The sequence below is a fragment of the Paramormyrops kingsleyae genome, chromosome 6 (genome assembly GCF_048594095.1).
Source record: "Paramormyrops kingsleyae isolate MSU_618 chromosome 6, PKINGS_0.4, whole genome shotgun sequence".
NCBI lineage: Eukaryota > Metazoa > Chordata > Actinopteri > Osteoglossiformes > Mormyridae > Paramormyrops > Paramormyrops kingsleyae.
The window spans coordinates 32702566-32727504 of record NC_132802.1 but is presented as its reverse complement, the minus strand read 5'-3'; the positions used below and the strand labels follow the sequence as shown (position 1 = coordinate 32727504).

Genomic DNA, 24939 nt, shown 5'->3' with positions numbered 1-24939 from the left:
CAATACAGCATATGGAATCTGTACTTGCCTAACGGTAACATTGCTATGCAGTTAAAAAAAAAAAAAAAAGGAGGATAGTGCCATCTAATGGCTACGGACGTTTTGTGCAGCCTGTTAACTTCAGATAAAAGGAAGACTAAACAGAATTTCTCTTCTATATAACACATCTTCCTTTTTCTAATATCGACAACTGCTTTTAGATCTATGGTTATGTTAGTACTCGTTGGACACCACATGTCCCAGGATTTTTACATCGGTTGAAAATCGTAATACTTTTCCGATGAACCTTCGCTACGCCGCAAGCAGCGGGGTCGCGGAAGGAGTCGCGGCCGATCACGTGGGAGACTCTGCAAAGAGCTGGAAGCAGCTGCATTTCAGTGCTACGTTGCAGGAAGCGTGTGCTGACGGAAGGCTAGATCCGCAAACGATATGGGCGTCGAGATCGAGACAATAACCCCCGGCGACGGTAAAGTGATTTTACGTCTCCCCTTTATGTTTTTCAAGCTTAGACGAATATTGAAATTTTATGTTTGCATTTTAGAGCGCCTGTTATTAACAGGTTTTCTTGTCCGGTCTTGGCGTTGATTGCGCATTTTTTTTCAGGACGGACTTTTCCAAAAAAGGGGCAGACGTGCGTGGTGCATTATGTCGGTAAGTTTAGTTTATGATTTTAATGCTTGCAGTATTGCTTCAAATCAAGTTAATCGGGGCCTTACTGAGATATATTTCTAAAGGTTTCGCACCTGTGTTTTGATAACATCGATGGAAAACCTTGTATCTTTTAGAGGGACGATGCGCGGTGGTTTTCTAGGTTTGCATCCGTGTATGAAAACACATTCTGACAGATCTGCTATTAAAACTTAACATTAGGAGCTCTACAGCATTATATAGCAATACTCCCTTTTGAATGACCATTCTGTTAACCTATACTATATTGTGTTAAGAAACACAATATACAAGGGAAATATTTCAGATGAAGGCTGCGCAGCTATCTGACTACTCTTAGTACTGAGTTGGTTTTCTAACTGGTTAGTAGGAATCAATTAATGTTTGGACGTGGGTCACATAGAGCTCAACCCTTGCATTTGTTCTGAGCCACATGGCTACTCCGACGCTATAGCGGTAATGAAGAATAATTGAAACTGGACGGATACCTGTCACTGGCCAAATGGAACATCATATTATCCTGTTTGAGTTTCATTTAGTTTAATATACTGCATTCCGCGTGTTTAGTTGCTAAATAACCTAGTGGAAATTTTATTCTGGACAGCCATCTCAAAGTTGGCAGCATCGATGTAATTTTTAAATATCAAGCGCTGGCTTCTATGCATAGAATTAGTTCCAACTTTTTGTGCTTGGACGTCTATCCATCCATCCGTCCGTCCTTCCATCCATTCATTTTCTATATTTGCTTAATTAATGCTGTTGGCACTTTTAAAATACCAAATTATGAAAACGACAGCGTTTCCCTTGGGTACGCGTTCTTGAACTGCAGACTGCTACATGTGCATTACCATTTTTACGGCTAACCTCGGTACGGAGCAAGACACACAGACCTGTCATGTATTACAATGCGAGAAGCTTTTTTTTTTTAACTTAAAATGTAATTGATTTCTAACGTATGATTTTTTTATTGCGCTATTTTTTGTATGCAGCAGTGCATCTTAGACATTGAATGGTAGTCGAATAAAAACTGTTTACGCCACGAGATATATGTAATATATGATTAAGACGTCCCGTGGCTCTGTTGTGTAATGTAGGCATGATAATCAGATGTACAACATAAGATCACATTTAAAGTGCAATCAGATAGCCCCCATGACAAGATGACAATGCATTGACTGCTTTTTTTCCCAATAGTTTTTATTACAAGATGGAGGAGTTTTCTTGCATCTGAGGTTGCTGTCGGTCATGTTTTTCATATTTTGCATCGAGAATCAGTTATCACAATGGCTAAAATGTCTTAATTTCATTGAGTCTTTGGCCAGCTGGGCTCCTATGAATAAAGACACAGGTAAAATCTGACATTTTGTGTGACTTTGACCTGTTTGACACTGTACTGTTTGTGAGCACGCTTACATTGCCCCAGTTTGGAAACACAGTTAGCAGGAGCATGATTTGCTTTGACAATATCTTACAACAGCAGAGGATTTTGGAGAAAAATTACAGATTTAAAATCTTTCCATTTCCATATCACAGGTTCTCTTACTGATGGACGCAAGTTTGACTCATCCCGGGATAGAGACAAACCCTTCAAGTTCATGATCGGGAAGCATGAAGTTATCCGTGGTTGGGAAGAGGGAGTAGGGCAGGTACAGTTATTTTAGGAAACACACAAGCTCTGGGGTGAAACAGATTTTTGAACAAACCTTTGGTGTTGAAAACAAAAACTTCCTGCATCTGCTTTGAACAGTCCTAGTTCATCAGTTGCCAGTGGTTAGTATTAATATCCAACACTGTATGCATTGTGGCTGTGAGGCTGAGTTGCAGTCATCTTTTGCTAGCAATACTTCTTGCTTTGAGTTTTAACTGACACGATACACGACAGCAGGATTTTGGTGGTCCTAATGTGATTTTGGATGCATAAACTCTAACTTCCCCTCCACTTTGTCCTTGCAGATGAGTGTAGGCCAGAGGGCTAAACTGACTTGCTCCCCTGACTATGCCTATGGACATAAGGGCCACCCAGGAATCATTCCGCCCAATGCCACTCTCATCTTTGATGTGGAGCTGCTTGGCCTCGAGTGATCCTACCCCACAGCAGTGCTTCTTTGTTTTTGGTAAGTATTGCTCTATAAATGCTGGATGTCTTATTGCTTGTGCCAAATATGATTGTAACATGGTCATACAAGCAGGATTTCAGGTTCATGCTGAAGAATTAAAACTACTTCTGCATTCTCTTTAGGAATTATATAAGAAGCACATTCAGAAAAGTATTTGCACTGCCAGTGGTTGGTGGACTATATGTTAAAATTTCCAAAAAGCTCATTGGTGATGGGCTGTGCGCCTCTAGAGCACTGTGTGTGGAATTCTATTCTCTCCCTGTTCACATGGGTCTTATAAGGGTACCTTGCACACAAGCAGTCTGCTTAGATAAAATGGACACTGTACATTTGTCTGACTAAATTCTCAGCTAGGGAACACAAGCCATTTCTAAATTTAAGTGAATCAATATCAGATTATTTTTACTGTCACTGCAAGTAACAGCCCATTTTTGTTCATTATGAGGCTGTAACAGTAGCATAAGACAGCAATTGTCTGTGGGCAGAGGTCCAGGTAATGTTCTCAGTCCATATTTTAACCTCAGGCATTATTAGTGAAAATTTGAAGCTGGCAGTGGACCAGCCTTTAAAGCAGATTCCACCTCCACCGTAAATGTGTGTCACCGATGTGAGTAATGTGAGTTCTCTGTAAATGTATTTCGGATGTGTCTCTCTCTCTTTCTGGCAGGTTGCCTCCTGTCTTGGGAACATGAGAGATAGGAGTTTGTGCTCTTGATTCTGTTACAGACTTCAGTCTATAGCTCCATTCTGGTCACATTTACTCACATAAAGTATGTATTTGCAAACAAATTTTGTTTTCCAAACATTCTTAATTTTTACGTATTTTGTGCCATAACTTCATTCACCTCAAAATTCTTGATCTTGAATTTAAAGTTCTTTTCTTCTTGCTTTGTTTTGTGAAATTAAGTTTTGTGTGATTAGGTGTATACCAGTTACAGTGATAAAAGGAAAAAGTAGATTGTAAACGCTTCTAGTGAAATTTTAAAACAATGAAAAGCACCGTTATTTTGCTTGTAGGAAAATGAGAGATTAGTTGTGTTTTTGAAAACAGAAATATGATCTGTGATTATTATTTTCATACACTTATGATATGAGGAACAAATTTGGGTCGAGGATATTGATATCTTGTCCTCCCCCCATTATTTTAAATAAACATGCCATTTTCTCAAATGCCAATGTTTATCTCTGAAATACTTATGTAATGAAAAATCTGTGTCACTAGAGGCACATCATCGTGTGCTTTCGGAGTTGCTGTGCGATGAGGCTGATGAATGTTTTATATTGTGTTTGAAAGAACCTCAAGTCAGTCATGAGATGCTGGTCATCGCTGCTCCCTGTTCTTCTGGTCTGGCATGAATGGCGTGTTATTGAGCTGTATATGTGTGTGCTAAATTAAACTGACGATAGAAATCAAAATATGTGGTTGTAATAAAGTGCTTTCTACCATATTTGGAGTAAAATGTTTTCAGTGTTTTTGTATATGGGCACATTTTTCATTTTAGGACATGAATACAATTGTTTAATTTCTGATAGCTGAGGTGGAAATATAAGATAAATATGAAATCAAATACATCTTCCAAATGCTTAGTATGGTCTGGCTTATCTGGAGCTTACGCCAAGCAACATAGCTATACCCTGGATCTCCTGTCATACCCAAACAGCAAATTGATAGACATCTAATTACAAAATACATAAAACAGATCATTCAATTTTATGCTTAACATATTCTGGGAGTGTGGCAAGATTTTGAATGGGTTAAGTAAAATTTGACCAGTTAAATCAAGGGTACCCAGAAAAATACAAACAATATAACAATACTGAAAGAACTATTCAAACAACACTGTCATTAGTGATCAATGGTAAATTTCACTCTGAATCATCTGAATCCTACCTCCACTGTCTGCATATGTAATTTGCACGTTCTCCTGTGTTTCATTGGTTTTTGCTCATGCTCTAATAGGATCAGCTAATTTGTACTGCCTGTATGCCTAGGTGCCCTGAAATGCACTGACATGCTGTCCAGGGTTTACCTGTGCGGTCCAAGATAAGCACTAGTTAGTATTTTGCCAGTAAAGGACACTTTGTTGTCTTACTTTGCATATTTCACCATGGATTCGTTACTGTATACATACTGTACATTAGTAGTATATATGTAAAACGACATTACTTTTAGTTTAATACAATCCAGCCGTCCATCTTCCATCCGCTTACCCTGGACCACCTGTATCGCTCTGAAATACTTCCTGTTCCTTATACAAACACGCACAAACCAAGGTGGCTCTTTAAAAGCGATAAGATCTTGTTATGCAAATTATGCAGTGTGTTACCTTTTTTCTTTTTTTTAGCTTCAGCCATATTATAAACGAAACCAGCGATGGAAACTTGTGATCCACCCCTTTGCCATACATGTCTGCTGCCTACAAGACACTTACCTCCACCACCGGCAACTACCCTCCAACCTGCCTGCCCTTGGCTCAACACGATGCCTCGCCATCCTTCCCTGCGGCTGTGCCTCTATTAATCCTGCCATCGTGCATCAAGCACCACGTGCCTGCACCGGTCGGCCGCTGCATTGAGACATATATTTCAACCCCTGTATTAGCTTAGTCATTTCATCTTGTTTGTTTGACTTATCTGCCGGCCCCTGGAGGATGGGCTCCCCCTTTGGGTCTGGTTCCTCCCAAGGTTTCTTCCTCTTAGGGAGTTTTTCCTTGCCACCGTTGCCTTTGGCTTACTCAATGGGGGGTCCTTACGAGGCAGAAATGTAAAGCGCATTGAGACAATGTAATGTTGTGATAATGCGCTATATAAATAAAATTGAATTGAATTGAATTGAATGTGACACTACCAACGTCATGAAACAGCATGACAATGAGATTCTACACTGCATGCATAATAAAGTGTAAACAAATAAACACGAACATACACTGACCTAAAGGATTATTAGGAACACCATACTAATACGGTGTTTGACCCCCTTTCGCCTTCAGAACTGCCTTAATTCTACATGGCATTGATTCAACAAGGTGCTGAAAGCATTCTTTAGAAATGTTGGCCCATATTGATAGGATAGCATCTTGCAGTTGATGGAGATTTGTGGGATGCACATCCAGGGCACGAAGCTCCCATTCCACCACATCCCAAGGATGCTCTATTGGGTTGAGATCTGGTGACTGTGGGGGCCATTTTAGTACAGTGAACTCATTGTCATGTTCAAGAAACCAATTTGAAATGATTCGAGCTTTGTGACATGGTGCATTATCCTGCTGGAAGTAGCCATCAGAGGATGGGTACATGGTGGTCATAAAGGGATGGACATGGTCAGAAACAATGCTCAGGTAGGCCGTGGCATTTAAACGATGCCCAATTGGCACTAAGGGACCTAAAGTGTGCCAAGAAAACATCCCCCACACCATTACACCACCACCACCAGCCTGCACAGTGGTAACAAGGCATGATGGATCCATGTTCTCATTCTGTTTACGCCAAATTCTGACTCTACCATTTGAATGTCTCAACAGAAATCGAGACTCATCAGACCAGGCAACATTTTTCCAGTCTTCAACTGTCCAATTTTGGTGAGCTCGTGCAAATTGTAGCCTCTTTTTCCTATTTGTAGTGGAGATGAGTGGTACCCGGTGGGGTCTTCTGCTGTTGTAGCCCATCCGCCTCAAGGTTGTGCGTGTTGTGGCTTCACAAATGCTTTGCTGCATACCTCGGTTGTAACGAGTGGTTATTTCAGTCAAAGTTGCTCTTCTATCAGCTTGAATCAGTCGGCCCATTCTCCTCTGACCTCTAGCATCAACAAGGCATTTTCGCCCACAGGACTGCCGCATACTGGATGTTTTTCCCTTTGCACACCATTCTTTGTAAACCCTAGAAATGGTTGTGCGTGAAAATCCCAGTAACTGAGCAGATTGTGAAATACTCAGACCGGCCCGTCTGGCACCAACAACCATGCCACGCTCAAAATTGCTTAAATCACCTTTCTTTCCCATTCTGACATTCAGTTTGGAGTTCAGGAGATTGTCTTGACCAGGACCACACCCCTAAATGCATTGAAGCAACTGCCATGTGATTGGTTGATTAGATAATTGCATTAATGAGAAATTGAACAGGTGTTCCTAATAATCCTTTAGGTGAGTATATATTATTCGTCAGTGGTATACTAACACGAATACAATGTTGTTATGCATTGGTTGGCTACTGTGACGCTATAGCAATAATGAAGAATAATTTAATTGAGACTTGACGGATACCTGTCACTGTCATTTAGGATCATCATATTACCCTTGAGTTTTCGTTTATAGTTGCTAATTAATGTAAATGTTATTCTGGACAGGCATCTCAAATTTGCCAGCATTGCTGTCAATTTTAAATATTAAGCGGTGGCTTCTATGCATAGAATTAGTTCCAACTCTTTGCTTTTTGTGCTTGAACATTCTTCCATCCATCCAGCCATGCGTCCATCCATCCGTCCGTCCGTCCTTCCATCCGTTCATTTTCTATACTTGCGTGTTGGCCTGTTGGCACTGTTAAAATACCAAATTATGAAAATGACCGCGTTTCCCTTGGGTACGCGTTCCTGAACTGCAGACTGGTATAATATTCCCATTACGATTTTTACAACCTCCGTACGGGGCAGGACACATAGTCAGACCTGTCATGTATTACAAAGCGAGTAGCTTTTTTGTAATTTAAAATGTAATTGATTTCTAACGTACAATTTTTTATTGCCCTTTTTTTTGTATGTGGCTGTAGTGTATCTTAGAGAAAGCGAATGGTAGTCGAATAAAAAGTGTGTTTCCATTTTCAGCATGAGAGCTTCGTAATGTATGATCAAGACGTCCCGTGACTTCAGGTGCACGTCACAAGATCGGGTTTAAAGTGCAATCGGATATTTCCCATGACAAGATGACAATTGCTTACTTTTCCAATAGTTTTTATGGCAAGTTGGAGGCGTTTTTCTGTCATGTATTTTACATCTGACGTTGCTGTCAGTCATGTTTTTCACATTTTGCATCGATATGTCAGATAAACACAGTTATCATAATGGCAAAATGTCATAGTTTCATCGTGTCTGTGGCCAGCTGGACTCCTATGAATAAAGACGCAGGTAAAATCTGCCATTGTTTTGTGTGACTTTGACCTGTTTGACACTGTACTGTTTGTGAGCACGCCTACACAGCAAGTTTACCAGTGTTAAATTAACACTGCATGGTGTTTATATTATTCTCACCAATCAATGTTACATTTAACACTTTACAGAGTGCAATGAGTGTTGTTGTATAGTGTTAAATTTTATTAGCTCTTATAGTGTTCATTTGACACCATAGAGTGTTAAATCACTGTAACTCCACCTCTTCTCAGATTCCAAGCCTATATAGGTGGCACACAGGTGCATAACAGTGGCCCCTATCTGGCTCATTTTAATGTGCACACAAGAACTCATATGAGCCACCCCAATTTACCAACCATCATGAGAAAGACTGACCAAAAAGGACCTCTCAGCCTTTTCTCATTATATACTAAAGTCTTCTTGGCTCAGTGCTGATTGTTCTTGAAGATCAGAGAACTGTGTGTTAATAAGTTAAACAAAGCCTTGCTTTTCATGGTTTTTACTTGCATATGATTTTTCTGTTAGCTATAAATGAGAAAAAAGCTGTAATTATACAGTATATATATATTAATGGTGGGTGTGGTGTATTAGTTGATGTAAGCCCATTTTGGTTACCCATTCTGACCTTCGTTGATGGATTTTATATGTGGAAACATGTTACAAGAGTTGTGACAGCCTTTGCTATGCAGCTCCTCCCTGAAAACCAATGCTACTGGATGTTTATTTGCATACCATGATATGGTGCAGCCTTTGATTTTACAGCTTTCTGTTTTTTTTTATCCACCATGATGGTGTTGAATAAGGCAAGTGTAAGAAACCATAGTAAAATAAGCCACAGGATTGGATTTTGTTGCGGTCTGCTTTTGTAGGCTACTGAGTGATTGGTGCCTTCTGTGATCGCTCCCTAGAGCTGGAGAGAGACGCCATGATAAGACAAATGTTAAGGGATGACAAATCAGAGCTTAACTCTCTTCCATGAAAAATGTCAGCATTGTATATATTTGCCACATGGAACAGAACCAATGTAAATTTCCTTGGGATTACATAACTATCATAGCTACAATACAACTCAGACCACCTGGCATACATCAACTCAAGCATAGGAAAAGGCCTGGATTCATAGTGTGAAAATGTGGTAGAGACTAATATCCATGGCATATCATCCTAGAACACGGTGTGTTCTAAAATCTAAGCCCAATAACAATCTGAATATTAAATGAGCAAAATAATTTGATTTGTTTATCTGTCCCAAGTTGTGGTCTAAAAGCAATACGGCCACCACCCATTAAATCTGCTTTAGGGAAAATGCACTCCTGTAGCCACTAGGGGAGCTCTCACCTTCTCTGAGCCCTGATAAATAATTATGTTATGCAGTCTAACAAGCTTTATTATCTGTGTCAATAAGCACTGCTTTTGCACTAACACTCCTGCTGAGAGGCTAGTTTGATTACCAGTCTTGGCCTTAGGAACACATGACAATTTGTATAGTACTGTTTCACAGTGGGTTCTCACTGGTTTTCCCCAAGACTTGTACCATACATTTAATTCATTTTCATACCACAGGCGAGTGCAAGGGGGCTCAATTGGTTTTCTCTTATACTGGTGCAAGGAAACTATTTTATTCATGCTCAAAAAAGAAACTAATAATGAAAAATTTAAATATTCCTTCTCTAACTCAATCCGGGATAATCTCGGGATAGAGACAAACCCTTCAAGTTCAAGAAAGGTACACATGAAGTTATCTGTGGTTGGGAAGAGGGAGTATGGCAGGTACAGTTATTTTAGGAAACACACAAGCTTTGGGCTGGGAGCTGGAATAGAAATGGAGATTTTTGAACAAAAATTCCCTGCATCTGCTTTGAACAGTCCTAGTTCATCAGTTGCCAGTGGTTAGTATTAATATCCAACACTATGCATTGTGGCTGTGAGGCTGAGTTGCAGTCATCTTTTGCTAGCTACGCTTCTTGCTTTGAGTTTTAACTGACACGATACACGACAGCAGGATTTTGGTGGTCCTAATGTGATTTTGGATGCATAAACTATAACTTCCCCTCCACTTTGTCCTTGCAGATGAGTGTAGGCCAGAGGGCTAAACTGACTTGCTCCCCTGACTATATGCCTGTGGAAATAAGCGCCACCCAGGAATCATTCCGCCCAATGCCACTCTCATCTGTGTAGCAGCTTGACCTCAAATGATCCTACCCCACGTTAGTGCTTGGTATTCGTTGGTTGCTAAGTGAGATGTGTATTTTTTATACCAAAAAGTGATTTTAGGCTACATAAAAAGTAATATATAATTGCTTGCCCTCAACCCAAAATGGCTGTTGACATTTTCCACTGTCTTTATCTGGCACATTACGTATCCCGATGCCCATGATCGGTTAACTTAGGGCTTTATATGAATATTTCATTCTGTTTTCTGGGAACTTTCTTGTTGGAAGAAATGCATTGTGCGCGATGCCGGAGCGCGTCACCGCCTTGGGGCAGGAAACACCCGGTTACTTTTCTGGCGGAAAGGAGGGGCGTAGAGTTGCTGTTTTACTTGCCTCTGCGTACACCAGCCTTAGTTAGGTTTCACCTTTACTTCACGGAGTTTTCTATTCGGGCACATCGAGAAGTTTTAAGAGGTAGGCTTGTAAGAAACAATTTACGATATCCTATCTTTCAGACACAAGCCCCGCTATCTTTTTCTCTTGTATTAGGCAGGATGTTTTTTTTCTTTTCTTAAGAACAAAGGCGAAAGTAAAACGAATCGATCTCTCGATAGTTTTCGTGTGGAAAAAATGTTGATTAAGCATTGTACTTTAATTTTCGATCTGAATAAACCAGAAAAAAATGCCAGCTGGGTTTGGGTAAAACTGTAGCTAATATATTTCCACTGCAAACTGCTGTTTGTTTAGCCAGCTGGCAGTGTTGCGCCGTTGTTGTCGTAGTTACTGTTTTTTTCGCTAGTTAAACCGCTCAGGCTAATCAATACGCTTCTTCTGTTAGACGTCCCCAGTCTATGAAAATACGACTGCAAACAGCTAACTGACTTTTCGAGATAGCTAATTGTTGTAGGCGTCAGTAAGTAAGCAGCGATTTTTGTTAATGGGACATAAATAATTTTTAGTTGCATTAGTAGCCGACGGAATTACTCGCACGTAAATGTCATATAATTGCGAATGTCGGCTACTCCATTCGCTGTATTGCAAGGTGGCCTAAAGTATGTGTAAGTATAAAAAGTAATGAGTGTATGCCAGCTAATAAAGTTAGCCGAGGGTCTGCTTCCTTTCGTTTCCGGATTTGTAATTATTTGGTTAATATCACATGATTGCTGTTGTGAAAAACTGTCATTAGTACTATTTAAGATTATATTTTTGTTAGTTTTTGCTGTTGTTAGTACAGCAGGTTGAGCATTATTGAGGATTACTGTCTTATATAGTTTTTTTAGTCTATAAAAACAGCCGAGCAAAAGGAATCCCATCATGTGACGGGTTTAACAAGTTGGCGTACACATTTACTGAGGAATACATTTTGTGAATTTCTACAAATATCTAAAGAGTAACAGGGGGGCCCTTTCAGTGCTGCATGTCATGTGTCTTATTATCCTGTTCAATAATTAAGAGGAAAAAGTTTCACAAAATGCTTGTTTTATGCTGATGACTGAATACTATGATCTCATTCAGAATGGTTTGAGTGAGACATTATTTCCTGGAAAGCATACGTAATATTAAGGTGGATGGAAACAAACATATGTTAAACACTATTAAAATGAGCATTTATCAGTGTAAGCCCAAATGTAATTTATTTTACATATTTTTGATATTGGTAATCCTGATCCAAATAATATTTGTGTCTGTTTCCGGTTGCTGTAGCTAAGGGGACATATATTTATATGCGTAAAAATAATTCTGCCTCTTCCAGAAACTGCCATCGTGTTCTATTTGTGTGTCAGTTTTGTGTGTTGTGTGGTAGGAGCAGAACCTTCCCTCTGACAGTGGGGTCCTTCAACAGGGTCATTAGAAATCCATTAAACAAACACTGTCCTGTCCTTTGATACTACCAGTTAATGCAAAGTTAAAGTACCTAAAATCATCCAAACATTGGCTCATTGCCTCATCTGTACAGTAGGAAATTATAAGTCCATTTCTCAAAGCACTAGTGTATCAGATCAGTCAGTTCTGGCAATCCAGGAATTTCTGGTAGAATATTCCAGACTGATTTCTCAAGTTTATATGTGGCTGATTTGGCTGTTGGTTTTGAAGTAGTATCTGTACTATAACAGTAGGTTTATTTGTAGGTCTCCTGGTGAAGGAAGCTGATCTGTTTATAATATGACAGCAGTTGATGAGATCTGCTGTTCTCATCAGGGGAGAATCAAAACTAACATCCTCAATGCCCAATATTTAGAGTGATCACCTACAGTGCAAACATCTGTCTGGTATTGCTACACTATGCTAATAGAGTTAGTTTTTATTGTCATTGCTAAATGTGTTGCTGTAATATCAGTACCTGCTTAAATTCCTATATGGTACTTACTACCCAATGTTTGATTAGTATTTGTGCTAAGGGATTTTGGAAATGGAACAAACATTATATAATGATGATAAGTATATTATTATTATTATTATTATTATTATGAAGATATAACACAAGCTTTTCCTTTGTACCTGCTTAAGCAAATGAATAGATTCACAGAACTGAAGAATACTTCCATTTTCTAACAGTCTTGCACTCCTAAGACCCAAAAGACAAAACATCTGTATTGTTGCATTTATTTGTATATTATTTATAATACAAAGACATTTCAGATTAAACAGCTGTCAGAAGAATAGGTCTATATGTGAGTGTAGAAATAGACTTTAGTTGCTGTGTACACATCCTGTAGCTGCATTCTGATACTCTTGAGTAACAGAATGCCCAGCTTTGGGTGTCATGTGATACTGACTCATATCGGGAGCGCTGTGTTTTTATGATCTAAAGTTCAGATATGTCTTTCCCTTGATTTTATGATTTCAGACAACCTTTGAAACCTTTTGCTAGTATTTTTTATGCATTTTAAGAATTGCAGATTAACCTTTTATTATTCACACAAGTGTATGTGTAATGTACAGTACCCGTCAAATTTTTGCACACCACAGGTTTTTACCACTTATCCATTTATTTCCTAAATTGTAGATTTTTTTTTTCTTGTTAAGCATTGGGAATTGAGTGAACAACTATAAATGAAAATGTAAGTCAAATAAAACAAGATTCCTTTGTAACATGGAAAGAGTATGTAAGTGCATGTCTGACATCTTATTAACTGGTTGTTTGGTGATGGCATAGGCAAATTCTAGGCTGTCCTTAAGACTTTAAATGCACTACTTAACTGTTTCACCACATAAAACAGCGGTATTTAATATCCCTTTTAGAAAGAATGCCTCAAATTTTCTTTGCTGTTATAACTGCTAGAGGAGGCTACTCCTATGAATCAAAGATATGACATTTTTTGCAAATAAAGGTACTGAAATGGTCAACATACTGCAAGTTTATTTGATAGCAAAGAACACTATTCTATTTTTAGTAAATGTTGAGTAACATGCAAATGTAGGAAATCTGTGTGTGCAAAAAATTTGACTGTTAGTGTGTTTAATAATAATCAAATTCTATTCCTGTATAGAATGGATAATCCCTTCTAAGATATTGAACATTGCATTAGACATCTTCATAATTTATGATGCCTTTGAAATGTTTGTGTTGCATCTCATCCCCTGATTTTATAGGTGCTTCCTGTTGTCTTTGATGCATACACCGAGATGCTATTTAGGAGATTTCTCCATGCATCCATGTCAGAAATTTAAATGGCCACATTCTGGATGGAAACTTCAGGAAGGGTTGTGCTCTTAATTTGAAATCGAGGCAGTGTTTGCTTTCTGAAATATAGGAAGGTAGTCAGGTGAAACTAGATGTACTTAAACAAAAAAAGCTTTACCACATTTTGTTGTTTCAGTTGATATTATCCATTAACAAAAAAGGTGCTATGTGTCCTATTCTAAATAAAAAAAAAATTGTAGCAGAAAAGTACTTGCAGCAATAATATGCTTATATGTTGAGAGCCACTTTGCCTTTGGCTTACAGCTGTTCCTAATTTTGCTTGTTTGCTGAATTGAAATTTCAGAACTATGAACCCAAAACCGAGGTTTGTACCAACCATGCATTTTGCACTGTTGCGCCCCTAATTTATTCATAAAAACTGAAAATGTTAGCCATCAGTAAACTAATATTGCTGTTATGAAAGCAGACTGTGGTCTGCTCTTGATGTGTGTAAAGACATTAACCCGATTGGCTTTTCTTCCTTTCACACACACATTGTTGAAACTCTCACTTTTATACTGTCGATTTGTATCATAGAACACAATCTCAATGGCATTATCCAGCAAAGCCTGCAGTTTTTCTCACCAAAGAAAACCCAACTGGTTTAGAAAATTCATCTATCTTGCTTGTCTAGTACTGGGACACAGTATAGTTTAGGAAATGCATAGGGTACCTATTTACAATTAGTATGCACATCTTTTGCATGTCTTTGAAAAGCTGTTCATGGATATATTAGTGCCCATGCGTAGCAGAGCTATTTGATGCACCAAATTCATGATCAAATCTCTTTGTAATTATGTATCTTGCTGTCTAATGTATTTTTGTATCTGTTTTTAAGCCATTTTGCTTCTTCATTTCCCATTACTTTTGGCTTTGTTTGTCAATGTAGTTGACCCAAATGCAAGCTAAAAATATGGGTGTAAGTTGTTGTTCATGAGTGGATGGTAGAGTCATATCTAGCAGAACAGTAATAAAAGCTTTGGAGCAAAGAGAAACTCCAAAGTTTCAAAAGCCATTTAATTTCTCTGTTGCTCTGCCATCCAGTATTATCCTCTTAACATCATCACACTGTACATGGTATTGTGAGTGGATTTGCTTACTAAAACCAAGATGTAAGCTGTGATTAAGGATCAAGACAAAGTCCATGAATGAGTCTCTTATCCACGTTGACCTGTGTAGGGTGGCCAATGTCCATCAATCAGTCTGTTTTCCCCGCTGGCCCGTGTAGGGTGGCATTGAAGACTGCACCCACGATGATACAGTTTGTAGGTCTCATTCGTGATGTCACCCCTCCATGGGACTGAACTAGGAATCCAGTTGAGATGGTGTCCACCCCAGGCTCCACCCGGACATGTGGGAACCTGCATTCTGTGACATGAGTAGACGACTCGGCTTGTAAACTTGAAGTAATTCTGTCAGGTAGGCAGGAGCTAGACTTTTAAGTGCCTTATATGTAAGTAGGTGAACTTTGAAGTCAGCTTTAAACTTAACAGGAAGCCAGTGTAGGTAACTAAGAATGGGGTTATGTGTTTAAATTTCCTGCTCCTGGTGACAATTTCATTTGCTGTGTTTTGAATATGCTGCAAGGTATTTAATGTGCAGGGTGTGCCCCCAGATAACAGAGCATTACAGTAGTCTAACCTACTGTATACAAATGCATTTATAAGTTTCTCTGTGTCTTGAATAGTACGAAATTGTTGCAGTTTGGCAATGTTGCATAGCTGTAGGAAGCATACCTTCAGTACTGCATCCACATGTGATTTGAATGCGGCTTGTATCTAAGATGATGCCTAGGTTACAGGCTGAGCTGCTGAGAGAAAAGTTCAACCCGTTGGAGTGCGGAGATTATAAATTTCCTATTTGCCGACTTGCCTCCAAACAACAGAACCTCGGTTTTCTGAATGTTTAGTGATAAAAAGTTTTCAGCCATCCAGATCTTGACTTCGTTAAAGCAATTAGCTAAAGTGGCAATAGATGTGGTGTCATCAGGAGTAACCAAAATGTATATTTGGGTGTTGTCGACATAGGAGTGATGGTTAACATTCTGTTTTCTCATTATGTTTCCTAATGGCAGCATGTAGAGAGAAAACAATAAAGGACCAAGCACTGAACCCTGTGGTACTCCATATTTGACAGGTGACATTGATAATGGAGTACAAGTATTTGACACTTGAACATATTGATAACAATTAGTCAAATACGATTTTAGCCACTTTAACACCCTTCCACACAACCCAACCTCAAATTCAAGTCTTTGTAATAGGATAGAATGGTCAACCGTGACAAAAGCCGTACTAAGGTCCAGAAGCATTAGCACAGTCACACTGTCAGTGTCAGTTGCCATTGTTATATCATTTATGACTTTAGTCAAGGCAGTCATAGTGCTGTGTCCTGGGCGGAAGCCCGACTGGAAACTAGCTAGTATGTTGTCTCTCCAAGAATGAGTTCTCCAGAAAAGTTCCCCAGAACTTTTGACAATAATGGTATGTTAGAGAGGTCTGTAGTTGCTGAGCTCCTGTGGACCCAAACTTGGCTTCTTCAAAAGTGGCCTGATTACTGTTACTTTAGATTTGCCTGGAACATCACCTGATGACAGGGACGCATTCATTATGGCAGTTATAGGTCTTGCCAGAACTCCCAGGGATCTTTTAAGAAGCTTAGTAGGGATTGGGTCCAGTGGACAAGTGGTTGGTTTGATCTTAATCATACAGTAAGACCTCGGACATTCGCGAGGTTGTGTTCCAGAACCCGTCACGAATGAGGATGATTCGCGGATGTGTGGTAGTCACTAAAAATGGTAATATGTGCTTATTTCTATAGTTTAAACCCTAAATATGCTCCCAAAATAATTTGTCACACTAGCTAGCACATTTACAGTACAGTATACTAATATTGCCCCTACTAATTCATAGAACATGGCATTGGCTGGCGTTTTCTTTTGCATTCACAGTAAGGTAAAATGAGTAAACGAACGGGACTGTAAACTTATTGACAGAAGTCATATACGTAACCAAGGTACAGTTTTAATAAAATGAGTAAAGGAAACATACTGTACGTACAGGGTACAGGTATTCAATAGGGATGGCACGGTTCATGAAAAAAAAAAACCGAACCGTTCGGTTCGCTTGTCTCGGTTCGGAGCATGCATGGGTCGCACGGTTCGACGGTTCATGACATGCGCAATGTAGCCTCGTGCCCCGTATGTGACGTCAGTGTGTTTTCCTTTCGCGCGAAAGAATAGGCTATATGCACAGAGCGGTGTGACGTAGTTCCGGTAAAAGTTCAGCCAGCTAAGTAATTTCCGGTAGCCTTACGTTTGCTGCGTTTAGCTCGTGTTTTCGGCGTTACCACCCTGTCTCTGAAGAAAACATTTAAATTTCAGCCAACCGATAGCACAACATCTGAACACTGTTGTGCGCCTTTGTTGTGTGACTTTATTTAATGTGCGGTTAGGCACTTTGTTAAAGAAAATTAAGTTATCTGTGACAAAGCACTCCAGTGAGTGTCATGCCTCGATCGTCCGCTCTTTCCGTGTGCCACGCCCCCTCGTTAACCCTGTGTGGATTCCCCGTGTTTACCAGCTGTTCATGATTGTTGTCAAATTTGTCATTACTCCATTGTATTTAGTCCGCGTTTCCGTTTCTTTCTCCAGTCCGGTCATTACATTGTAATTCTGCTTTACTGCTCGTCTGTGTTCCTTTTGCTCATTAAACCCCGCATTCCCCCGATCCTAGGTCTCCTCGCCTCTGCTTCCCCGGTCAGCTTTGTAACAGTGAGCCTGCTTCCATGCTGCAATGTGAACATTTGCCATGTTCCTAAAAATTCTGTTTATTGCACAGTGTCTGACCACACAGACCTACAGGCTATTGCCAGATGATCATACTAGACATATCAACTGGACATATTTTGCACTATTACAGATTGATGTCTTGTACATACACAGAAACTGATTTTATCGATTACTCAAGAACATTCAATATAATTAATACCAATTTTTTTCACGTTAACGAACCGAATCAGGCTTAATCAAGATAGGTGATCTATCATTTTAACCATCCCCATTTAAATTAACCCCGTGGACCGGACAAATACAAAACGAATGATTAAACATTATATGCGTCTCTTTTTGTATGTTTTCTAAATAAGACCGCGTGCCCATACCCAACTGTAATAGCGATTAAAGCGATCTATTCTTTTAGCATTTATGTTAAGGCAAGACTTTTATTTTATTACTGTTCTGGGATTAATAATGTTTAATAATTTTAATAATGTGCTTTAAGTCAAGTCAAATTCAGTTTATGCATGATTACATGATATAACTTTTTTAATACTGTATCCTAAATTGTGGATAATTAAGCTATATATCATATGCTGAAGTACATTTCTGGAGTGTTAAAGATTAAAAGAAAAAATAACAAGAACCGTACAGAACCGAAAACCGTGACCCTAAAACCGTGATACAAACCGAACCGTGGGTTTTGTGAACCGTGCCACCCCTAGTATTCAATCAATTAAAAATTACGTAAAGACGTACAGAAATAAAAAGTTGTAAAAATACTATCTATGCGCTGACCATTAAAAAGAGAGGGAGAACAAAAAAATATACAAATATTAAAATATTTAATGAAAAACAGTAGTATGGGTACTCACCAATGATGAATATTGATTCAAGATAATGATGATTATGAATTAGCTTTGCAGTATGGTGAAAATATGAAAATGTTATGTACTACCAGGGCACGGATCGAGGAAGCGGGGAAGCAGCATAGGAGCCAGGGAGTTGGGTGAACACGGGATTTAATATGGGTAAAACACTCAGGAATGATGAATCGCGAATCAGTTAAAAATCGATGTAAATGTATGATGATTTAAACCGGCTGATGTGTAAAATGAATTGCTACTTTAGCAGTACTTCACAGTACTTTAACAGAAAAACTGGTGTAATATTACGTTTGATTTCACGACATCAGTTCAACGTCCAATGTCACTGCGTATTCATGTCGATGTTGTACATCAGTTTTTGGTTTTGACGAAACGTGAGATTGCGAGCGAATTTGAAATTGAGGACGCACCGCTGGGCAGTGGTTAGCTCTGCTGCCTCACAGTAAAAAGGTCCTGGCTTCAGTCCCGGGTCCTTTCTGTGTGGAGTTTGCACACTCTCCCCGTGTTCGCCGTGGTCTCCGGTTTCCTCCCATGGTCCAAAAGCGTCCAGGGTAGGTTGATTGGTGAGTCTAAATTGGTCCTGTAGTTGTGTGAGTGTGTGCACCCTGCGGTGTGTTGGCGACTGCCCGGGGTTGGTTCCCGTCTGTGGCCATTGTTCCTGTGATAGGTTCCGGTCCCCCCTGTGACCCTAATTGGGATTAAGCAGTTTCAGAAAATGGATGGATGGACGCAGTGCTCGATCTTAAATCGACAGTGTGGCAGCATTTTAGCTTTCCGGTAATCACAAACGAAAATGGTGAGAAAAGCACAAAGACAAAAACTGCATGCAAACATTGTAAAAGACTGATACAAATAGCACAATGAACATGCTTCAGTAACTGATTCGTGAGCTGAGCGAAGATTATTAAAAGGGCAAACCATGCTAAAAAGCTGCACATGCAAGCCTTAGTTTATTTATTTGAAGAATTTTTTATTTACTGATTTTGGGATTTTTTATTTTATTCAATTTCAGTTGCACTGCTAAGAGGACACGTTTTGCACAGTTTAGAAAGATAAAGGAATAATTTCGCAGATGTGCAAAAAAATCGCGGATGCAAATAAATTTGGTTCCAATGAAAATTTTGTGGATCTGTAAATTCACGAATCATGAAGTGCAAATGCATGAGGGCTTACTGTAATAGTTTTTAGCTGTTCATTAAAAAAAATAAAAAATACTCAAAACAAATGCCATGGATTTTGTGTAATGAAAACATGGTTGATATCATTTCTGAGCCCTGAGCAGATCTTATGTCACTATTTGATCAAACAGTCATTTCATCATGTTTCTTATTTTATTCTTTTGTTTGCAGTCCAGACTTTAGGATATAGTTTAACTCCTTAGGGTTATATTTAGGATTATCAGGATTAAATTTACCTGCTTTGGAGGTGATGCTATGGAGGTCTCATTTGCATAGAACTAACGTCCTTTCTTGTAGGTGAAAGGTAAAAGATGGTGGCAGAGGTGAAAAGTTGAGGTTCAGAAAGTACAAATCCAGATGAACATTTTGTTTCAATCAGCCGGTTCAGCATAAATAGTCAGTCACAGTGCTTAATCGGTTGGTTGAAACTAAACCTTGTTCTGGTCCCCACTAAGCTTCTTAAGGGATCCCTGGGAGTTCTGGCAAGCCCTATAACTGCCATGATGAATGCGTCATCAAGTGATGTTCCTGACCAATTTGAAGTAACAGCAATCAGGATGCCAAGTTTGGATCCACAGGAGCTCAGCAACTACAGACCTATCTCTTAAGTACCATTTTTTTTCTCCCTACTCCCTCCCTAGTTTTTGGTTCCTCTCCTCCGTTGTCATCTAGCTGTCTTTATTTAATTTCTTAGTTCTATTTTATTAAGAAATGCTCGTAACTTAGAAATACATGAACAGTACAGTACCACTTACATGTGTACACATACAAACTACATGATATTAATGAGGTGCAAGGCTTGTAATAGGATGTTATTTCAGTCTGAGTTAGCGAATCATCCCGTTTTATTCTTGTAGTGGTCATCCAGTTTTTAACCAGCATCAAGTGAGCTGGATGATTTCTTCTTTACTCTTCTAAATATTGCCTACTGTAGACTTAGTCAATCCAAAATGGTTTGCAACAAAGTTGATTTTCCTTTTTGTATCTGTAATGATATCGAGCTTCTTTTGGAGGGACATGACACTTTTACACGCTGCTGTAAGTTCAGCTCTACCCACAGTCTCGCCCTCTAGCTCACTCTCCATTTCGACATTCGCTCCGTCTCAACATGCAGACCCCGCCCACAACTCTCTGTATGCGGCATTCGTCACTTCTGTCACTTAGGTAAGTTAGCTTTGGGTTGCGTTTGGAAGCTGTTTTTTTTAAAAATTGTTTTAACTATAGTCACTCCTGAGTGTTTTTTGCACCAGGTTTATTTGTTCTGTGTCCGTGGCGTGTCAATAAAAACAGATCATAAAAAAAAAATACCCCTTTGTCCACGTGTGTTCCCTTGTCCATTGCACCCTGACTTTCCCTTACTCCACGTCCCCTTTCCCTTTCACTCTGTTATGCCCCAACCCTAGACTGGGCCTCGTAACAACAGCTGCTGGTTGTGTAAAATTAATTTGCGCAGGCGCGTACCTAGTAGTGTTGTAGTCAAGACCGCCTAAACCGAGACCAAGACATTGCAGAGACTGGAGGGTATCAAGACCAAGACACTGCCGAGACTTGAGGGTACCAAGACCAAGACCGAAAACAGACTAGGGCTAGAATCAACATCACATTACTCAGATCAACAGTACAGAAAAAGGCATTGCTGTAAAGTGTCATTACTCGTTAAATCAAATTTATGTTTTCAATTATATTGTCCATATATCTCATTTAAAATCTCCCAGATTTGTCATAGTTATGAGGTCTGATGGAAAATAATATTCTCAGCAATCCTCTCCTATAACCATTTTATCAGACCTCGTCAAGGGAAAGAGATGGGATGTACGAGAAAGATGTTCATATTAAGTCTCTCATACCAGGGACAGAGGCCTCAGGTAAGCTATGAATACAGCTATGTAATGGTCCTTTGTTTTGAATTGAAGAGAATGAGCCTCCAGATTGACTTGCACCTCCAAGACCGTGCTTTCTAATCAATGTAAAATACCTATTACATTATACCTATTTATTTGAATTATAACTATGCTATAGACTTCGCGGACATTTTCGGATATTTTTTTGCTGACTTCGCTGTGATGCGATGTGTATGATGTGTGTGGACTGTGAAGCACTGGCAGTGTCCATTGAGAAAATGTATAAAATGTAACGTTTTTAAAATAGATGCATCTGACTGGTTGCATTTGAATTGAGGCGCGTAATAATGATACTGTTCTGTGAGGATGTGCTATTTTCTCTTTTTTTCCCCATCCCATCGAGACCGCTATGTCCGTGACCAAGACAAGACCGAGACCACAAAAAATTGGTCTCGAGACCGGTCTCGAGAACTACAGCACTAGTACCTAGAGCTGCCCGGTAGAGGGAGGTGTCCGGATAAGGGAGGTTTGACTGTGTGTGTTTTTATATATATCCGGAAACGTGCTCGTAATCCAAAGCACTCGTATATCAAAGCGAATTTTCCCATTAGAAATAATGGAAACTCAGATGATTCGTTCCACAACCCAAAAATATTCATAGAAAAATTATTAATACAAAATACAGTAAAAATACATAACAAATTAACCTGCACTTTACCTTTGAAAAGAATCGTGACGAGAGAGAGGAGGAGAGTTATTTTGTAGGACGACTTTCACTATGACTAACGGAATCACTGCTATCTGTTGGAATCTTTTTCTTTTTGTGCTACTTTAACAAGGAATCTATCCAATGACGACCGCTTTTGCCTCCTTTTCGATTTCGCGGAAATGTGGACATTGCATTGTCGTTAAACAGCATCGCTGTTATATACACACACACACACACACACACACACGTGTACACACACACACACACACACAGTGGTACCTCAGAACTTGAACTTAATCCGTTCAGAACTCCGGATCGAATCCTAAAAAGTTTGAGTTCTGATTGAATTTTCCCCATAAGAATGAATAGAAAACCAATTAATTGGTTCCCGGTCCCAAAAAATTACACCTAAATATGTTTTCTGTAGCATTTAAACACAAAATGAACTGGATAAAACAAGAAGAGCATATACTGTACTAAACACATCTAAGCACATTTATCAAAACAGCAATGTGTAAAGCAAGAAAATAAATGTATCCAAACAAAGTGTAAAGTTAAAAAAAAAAAAAAAGTGTCCTGCCCCGATCGTCCGCTCCTTCCGTGTGCCACTCCCCCTCATTAATCCTGTGTGGAATACCCATGTGATCAGCTGTTTCTGGTTGTTGTCATTAGTAATCTGTATTTAGTCCGGTCATTGTATTGTCCGTCTGCGTTTTACCTGCCTTACCTGTAATTAAACTCCGTATTCCCCGATACCCTGACGTCTGCGCCTTTGTCTCCGTTCCGTCCCCGCTCGGCACGACAATATTATAATTAAATGTATTAATGGTTTATTATCATCATTAAAATAATTAATAAGAAATCTTTATTTTTAAATGTATTTTATTATATAATTACTGTTACTGTCTATCATTGACTAAATGTATTTTTACTGTCTAAATATTTGTATTCAGCTAGTGTAAACATGCACGATGCTATCACAGCGAATTCGAGGCTGACTGAAGCGTTACCCTTTGTTTCCGCTGTGAGATGTGCCACGTGACTCATTTCACCGCACATGCAAGTTCTTTTAGGTCGGCATTCATGGTTTGAATTCTGAGATTCAGATCGTGCTCTAAGTTATTTTTTTTTTTCTAACTGGTTGGTTCGACTTTTAAGAAATTCGAGTTCTAATGACCTAGTGCTGGGCGATAAAACGATCTCGATTTTTTATCGATAAAAAATTAGGACGATCACGAAGATACACACAGGGTGTGGTGTGTATGTAGTGCGCGATATTAGGGCGTAGTGCGTTCACACTGACAACTAAGCTAAAATTCAGTGCACTGAAAGTACCCGGATGGTGCACTGAAAACGGCCAGAAAACGCATTGCAGAATGATGGACACTACTCGCACTAAACGGACACCATTTTGACTACGTAGCGGAAGGGGAGGGACTTTCGGCAAGTTTTCAGAGTTGAATTAAGGCAGACAATAACAGACACGTAAGCCTAAGCGGAGGCAACTGCTTCATATAAATCTAACGTTAATAAAATAATTTTACTGATGTATACTGCGGTGTGTAGCCTGTCACCTTCTGATAAAAGTAATAGATAATTTGAGTTTGCGATTATATCGACTTAGAAGAGTTTGCACACGTAAATGTTAGCAGTTTTTTAGGCAGTTAGGTGGTTGTAGATAGATTATATACACGCAAATAAAACCACAAGGAAATTCATTGTAGACTAAACACGGCAGATATTTTGGTGCGCTGGAGAATCGCGATCAAATGCTAGTCCGTCACTTCCGGTAAGTGCAAAACATTAGTGTTCTATTTAGGACAGCACTTACCCATGTAGTGTGCACTACAAAAGGAAGTTTACTGAACGCCAGCACAACAGCCAATCACCGACGACAGCCCCGAAATTAGACGCTACGAATAAGAAGCTAAATGAATCGGAAGCTGTAGCTAGTAGCTAACTTAAGCCGCGTGTGACTTTGCCATTAGTTTGGTCGACACGGGCAAGAAACACAAGAAGAAAGGAATCGGCAAACGCACTGAGAAGCGCAGCAGTGATCAGTAGCTCCGCCCACCGCCCGCTCCGATTAACATATATTTGCATGTAGTGAACTTGAAAATGAAAAGCCAAAGTAGGAAATGAAAAGTCAAATTGGAAAATGAAAAGACAAAAAGGGTTTTTAATTTTATTTTTCAATTTTTCACATCTGACTCATACATGATTGGAAAATTAAAATGCAAATAGTGCTATTTCATTTGAATTTTAATATGTGCAGGATTTTTACGCACAGACTTTGGGAAGTAAATGGCAAAGTGGAGATTGTATTTTCTTTTTATCATTTTAATTTTAATTTTATTTTTTGCAGAAAATACCTCCCATACTGATACAAACTGCAAGCAGTTAAAAAAAACTATTGTGCATAGTGGCTCTGTGTAAAAAGATAACTGCCAGGAAAAAGATCAAATACATGTATTTCAAGGATTCAAAGTTTTTATTGTCATGTACAGAGTACAATGCAATTCTTACTTGAATGCCTTCACAGACTGGACGATTAAACAAATAAAGCAGCGCAACATTACAGTAACTAACAATAAATAAACCACTAACTTACGTGTACTGTTACAGTTCAATTCAATTCAATTCAATTTTATTTATATAGCGCATTATCACAACATTACATTGTCTCAATGCGCTTTACATTTCTGCCTCGTAAGGACCCCCCATTGAGTAAGCCAAAGGCAACGGTGGCAAGGAAAAACTCCCTAAGAGGAAGAAACCTTGGGAGGAACCAGACCCAAAGGGGGAGCCC

The 24939-nt window shown here is 39.2% G+C and overlaps 2 protein-coding genes across 5 annotated transcripts in view; both read left to right on the top strand.

Annotated features, from left to right (window-relative positions):
* Positions 1-178: 178 nt before the first annotated feature.
* Positions 179-7909, top strand: LOC140591697 (peptidyl-prolyl cis-trans isomerase FKBP1A-like). Of its 2 annotated transcripts, none has more exons than XM_072713086.1 (5): positions 179-466; positions 604-651; positions 2200-2312; positions 2620-2780; positions 5129-7909. In XM_072713086.1, exons 1-4 carry the CDS (start codon positions 430-432, stop codon positions 2746-2748), a joined length of 327 nt encoding a protein of 108 aa, XP_072569187.1. In that variant the 5' UTR covers positions 179-429; the 3' UTR covers positions 2749-2780; positions 5129-7909. The 2 variants fall into 2 exon arrangements, with proteins under 2 accessions (XP_072569187.1, XP_072569186.1); XM_072713085.1 differs by lacking the exon at positions 5129-7909 and adding an exon at positions 3451-4231 and having other exon boundaries at positions 188-466.
* Positions 7910-10370: 2461 nt separating this feature from the next.
* sdcbp2 (syndecan binding protein (syntenin) 2) overlaps positions 10371-24939 on the top strand; it is a 29672-nt gene continuing 15103 nt past the window's right edge. The window contains exon 1 of one of the 3 annotated variants that reach the window (XM_023803659.2): positions 10371-10529. Coding sequence is in view for 1 of the 3 variants with exons in the window: in XM_023803658.2 (XP_023659426.1) it covers positions 20689-20744 (56 nt within the window). In the remaining 2 variants the exon portion in view is untranslated. Of the gene's footprint in view, positions 10530-20678; positions 20745-24939 lie in introns of those variants that run through there. The other 2 variants (XM_023803658.2, XM_023803657.2) reach the window with 2 other exon arrangements.